Source organism: Psammomys obesus, unplaced genomic scaffold (assembly GCF_907164565.1).
Source record: "Psammomys obesus unplaced genomic scaffold, mPsaObe1.curated_primary_1811, whole genome shotgun sequence".
Classification (NCBI taxonomy): Eukaryota; Metazoa; Chordata; class Mammalia; order Rodentia; family Muridae; genus Psammomys; species Psammomys obesus.
The window spans coordinates 719-5,721 of record NW_026590607.1 but is presented as its reverse complement, the minus strand read 5'-3'; the positions used below and the strand labels follow the sequence as shown (position 1 = coordinate 5,721).

General features: G+C 33.9%; 1 protein-coding gene across 1 annotated transcript; it reads left to right on the top strand.

Moving 5' to 3' along the window:
* Positions 1-4: 4 nt before the first annotated feature.
* LOC129677354 (aldo-keto reductase family 1 member C13-like) lies at positions 5-4,231 on the top strand (the record flags this gene model as incomplete). Its single annotated transcript, XM_055608013.1, is given in 5 exon segments — positions 5-114; positions 679-777; positions 779-842; positions 2,643-2,725; positions 3,971-4,231. Coding segments are annotated over 5 exon segments (399 nt in total), but the record flags the coding sequence as incomplete, so codon positions are not given.
* Positions 4,232-5,003: the final 772 nt, after the last annotated feature.

Here is a 5,003-nt window from a genome sequence, read left to right as displayed (position 1 = left end):
ATAGGTTGAATGTCATCTTTATTTGAACCAGAGTAAGCTACTGGATTACTGCAAATCAAAAGACATTGTTCTCGTTGCTTATGGTGCTCTGGGAACCCAAAGATACAAAGAATGGTAATAAGATAAAAAGAGTAAACCTGTCAAGCAAGACTGTCAATTTGTATCAGAACACTCAGTTCTCAGGGAGAGGGGGATCTTTCTTTAGAGGCACCTGGTGAAGCAATATCTTAGTTTCTTTTCCTGTTGCTCTGATAAAATACTCTTACAAAAGCAACCTAAGGGAGAAAGGGCTTCATACAATTCACAATTCAAGGGAGATCAAGGTGTCAGGAACTTGAAGCAAATGGTCAATTCTCAATACAGTCAAGAAACAGAGACTGATGATTGAACAGTAATGCTCAGAATACTCTCTCCATTTGTTACAATGCAGGATCCCCTGTTCAGGGAAGTGGTCCCACCCATAATTAAAGCAGGTCTTCCCACATCAAATTTCATAATAAAATAATCCCCCACAGGCAACCCAGAGGCCCATCTTCCAGATGATTCTAGATTCTGTCCAGTTGACAATTATCCATAACCATCACACCCAGTTTAACCATCATACCCTTACTGTGTTTTGAAGCACCGTAGCAAAACATAAACTCTGGCCTCATAAGCTTATTTCTTCTTTCCTTCTAGGGTGGACCAGAACTCTCCAGTTCTCTTGAATGATCCAGTTCTTTGTGATGTGGCCAAAAAAAACAAGCGCAGCCCTGCCCTGATTGCACTTCGTTACCTGTCAGCGTGGGGTTGTGACCCTGGCCCAGAGTTTCAAAGAGAATGAAATGAAAGAGAATTTGAAGGTGATGAGCTCTGGTCCTCAGCGTTCTTACATAGTATCTCCCATATGCTTGCTTCCTTCAAATCTTTCAGAATATTTTGAGCTCATGTTCATATTTTTAGCATTTCTTATGCATGAAAACTTTGAAGTGCATTGAGAAATGTCTTGTCTACAACGTAAAGAGCAGGATGACTTGACAGATTTAGTGTTGGAAACAGTATAGAATTTGATTTGCATTGTCACCCAAGTACTACCTACCTTTCCCACGGACATTTTTTATTTTCTCTAATGAGGGATCTGAACTGAGTAACTTTGATTCTAGAAATTTCTATGGTTTTATGTTTAATTCCCTGCATGCTCAAATATTCTAATATTTTTATATATAAATTGTATGTTCCAGTTGTACTCATTTACCTAAGTTAATATTTTTAAAAATTAATAATTTTTATACTTTATCATAGCATAAAATATATTACATATAATATATAATAAATATAAAGTAAGTATACTTTATCATAGTATAAAATATTAGCACTTACTAAAGAAATCATTCTTAAGTAGAAGTTTTACGCAAAAAAACAGTTATTTACCTTGATATTTTTTATTTAAAAATTTGCAGTAATTTAGCCTGATCTCAGAGAAAATTATCTATATGTAGTGAGTCCCTTCATATATTTTTGAGGAACTGAAGGCAAAGATTTAGGATGATGAGGACTCTCATGCTCAGAAGACTGATTGAGCTTTTCCTTAATTCCTATAGGGTTTATACAACTGACAAGTCTCCCAGGTTTTACCCCTGCACTTATCGCTAAACCAAGAGAGTGACACACTTTTATGACAAGTACAGAGTTGATGAACCAGTGCATCTGTCAAGTTCAAGTGTCCAGGGCAAGTTACACAGAGGCCAAGATTCAAGGGGTAGGAAGTTGGTATCACCTCCATGGGTGAAAGAGTGAAAACATTTCATCAGTGTGCTGACTAAGAAATGTGCATTATAATCAGTCTGCTGCACTTACATAGCCTTAATAGTAATTGTTATGTAAATTCAGAAGTGTTTGCTAAATTACCAACTTCCAATTTTATTTATTTATTTAATTATTTATTATTTTTTTATTGTTTTATGAACAAAGGGTCCTAGCACTGTCTTCACACTTCACTATGTGATTGACCATCACATCTTTTCATTTGTCAGACAAGAGTCTACTTTTACCAAATTTTTGTGTTATTTCATTTCTCAGTTCTTTTTCCTATTAACAAATCTCCTTGTCTCTTCCTCCTTTCTCTGTCTTCATATTTTAAGATACCAAAGGACTTAACACTGCATATGTTTTGAGATGTGAGTAGTTAATGAAAATCATTTTAAAGTTAGTGTCTCAAATTTAAATAAAAAGATCCTTTTTAGAGCTAGCTCTTTTGTCTCACATGAATTTAAACAAGTCTTGGCTTACCTAATGTTGAAAAAGTGTTGTTTACATGTTAATTTGTTTAATGTTGGGTTACATAAATCTAGCTCCCCATGCAAATCACGGATTTGTGTGATGTGTTTTGAAATTTTGCTCTAGTTTTTTTGGAAACTATCTAACTTTGGATGATGTCAACATTTTTTTTCTTCACAAGCTTCTCTCAAGATTAGCTCTTGTCTACAGTATTGTGCAATTTTATCAAATCTCAAAACATTTTTTTTTTCATTTTTACTTGGTATTTATTAACCACGAATGTTTTGGTAAACAATGTTCATCATTTTTGGAACATACATTTACATTGCCTTTGAGACATAAAAACACAATTCATTCAAATGCTAATGTCTTTGTTTTTCTCACAGGTTTTTGAATTTCAATTGTCTCCAGAGGACATGAAAACCCTAGATGGCCTGAACAAAAATTTTCGCTATCTTCCAGCTGAGTTGTAAGTCATGCTGATAAACACCTTACCTCAATTTGTTTTAGTCAAGTAGCTCCCTCCCTCTTCTGTTCATGATGTTTCAGAAACTAAATGCTCTGCTTGTTTGTAGCAAGTTTCCCATGGAGACAATTAATACCCCATTTGTTTTCAAATTTTTGTAATGGGATGTGTCAGCACAAAACACAGAGAAAGTTTTCAAAGTCATGCTCAAAAGTAAGAAGAGAACCTTCAGGAAAAAGCTTAAGAACATTAAGCCATTCAAACATCTTTAGTTTCCCTTTATGCTCTCATGGTTACAAAATTTGATAATGGACATTGATTATAAATGATAACAAAGAAATAATGGATATAGGTACATGTATGTGCATTTGTGCATATTCATCTCTGTCTGTCTATCTATCCATTTAGTTATCATTTCTCTATTTTCTGCTTGTAAAATTTTCATTCTTAGTAGAAATAAATATGATAATATTTGAAGGAGTATTAGAAAATCTACAATGTAAAATTGGGGTATCTATAATGATTATTAATATTTTTGTTAGTCTGGAGCAGAATAAAGCTGATGAAAGAGATATAAATGAGTGATTGAATCATTGTTATAGGTAATAAATATTTCTTGCCACATTTTAACAATTAATAATGTTCACCACTGTATATTTTGGAGTATTATTTGTATATAGAGTCCTACAAATTATACTGTTAGCTCCTTGGACATGGAAACCCATTTTATGAATGACATTCTTTTCCTAACTCAATCTAATACAATACACTATGTTTGACGGTCAAAGACTGAATAATTAATGAATTACTAATAGTTAAATATAAGTGAAAGTAGTAGGCATAAGTGATGCATGGTAAGATATTTTTGTGTTGCTCAATGTCTATAGAGATACCTTGAACTAAAGATGACATATGCTTTTCTCCTTTTATTAGATACAAAAGTTGGAAAGGATTTTTGGCCCTTTTCTCTTTGATCCATAGATGAAGCTAAGAGAGACAAATATTTATGAATACTGGTCTTAGTGTTTTCTGTTCTAAGCAAATAGACCGAATTTAAAAAATTATAAATGATATTTAAAAAACATTTCCTATAAAACAGTGTAAAGGACTATAAGAGTATGTCATTCTGCAACTAATCAGGGAACAAAATGGTTAGCTTTCACCTCGATTGTAGCTTCCTAGATATCACATCTTTACATTATAAAAATATATCATACAGTGTATGCTTGTTTTTATTTCCTATTTTAGTTTTGCTGACCACCCGGAATATCCATATTCTGAGGAATATTAACATGGGAACCTGGTCATGACTTGTGCCTGATATCTCTGTGTGTGGACAATGATGCTGGTGATCTGTCTCGGATGCTGTTGGGTGGACATGTCATTTCTGATCAATGAGGGTTGCTTAGCAACTCATATTCAACTGAAGCACCAGCTAATGGTCTCGAAGAAAAGGAATTTAATTTTCATGATTTAAAAAAAAAATAAATATGTTTCACTCAAAAGATATTTCCTTGTTTTTTTTTAATCATTATTACACAAAATTGGTTTTGGTGCACTAGTCTGTGAGTGGTGTTTGGAGATGACTATTCCCATTTTATAAACATTTCAGGGTTGGGGTAGGTGGTGTTTTCAGACCAAGGGATGACTGTTGGTAGTTGTCACATAGTCCATGATTCTCAGTCTGGAAGGTGAGCTGGACATGGTAAATTTGATCAATAGTGCCTGGGCTCTCACCAGCTGCTTAGCATTAGAGACTTGGAATTGGAGAGTGAGGCATTCCTGAGACAGGTTAGGCTCAAAGAGGTGACATAAGAACTGGCCTAGCAGGATCATTAAAAGTCAGGATGGGGGACTTCAGGAGCAGGGAATTGACTATAGCTCTATCTAGACATGATGTCAAGGTTGCTTTTTTTCTGTATGTATGTAGAATGTATGTATGTAAATATGTATATATATACATATATATGTTACATACAAAGATGCTTTTCATATGTTTAATCCAATGACACAGCAGAGTTAGTCTTAGCATTTTTTTTAAAAGAACCAATTTTAACTATAATAAATAAGAATTGTGATGCATTGATGGAATGGGATATAAGTATTCCTTTAAATTTTAGTGTATAAAGAGGTTAACACAATGTTAGACTAAGAAGCTTCAAGTTTTTCCCAATGGAAACATCAGAAAAACCTTGTGACCCAGGATAAGTCACATCATACAGGCTCTGGTAAGGAGTCGGCTGTCTACAGAAACCAAGTAAGGATCCAACAATTAGTAACA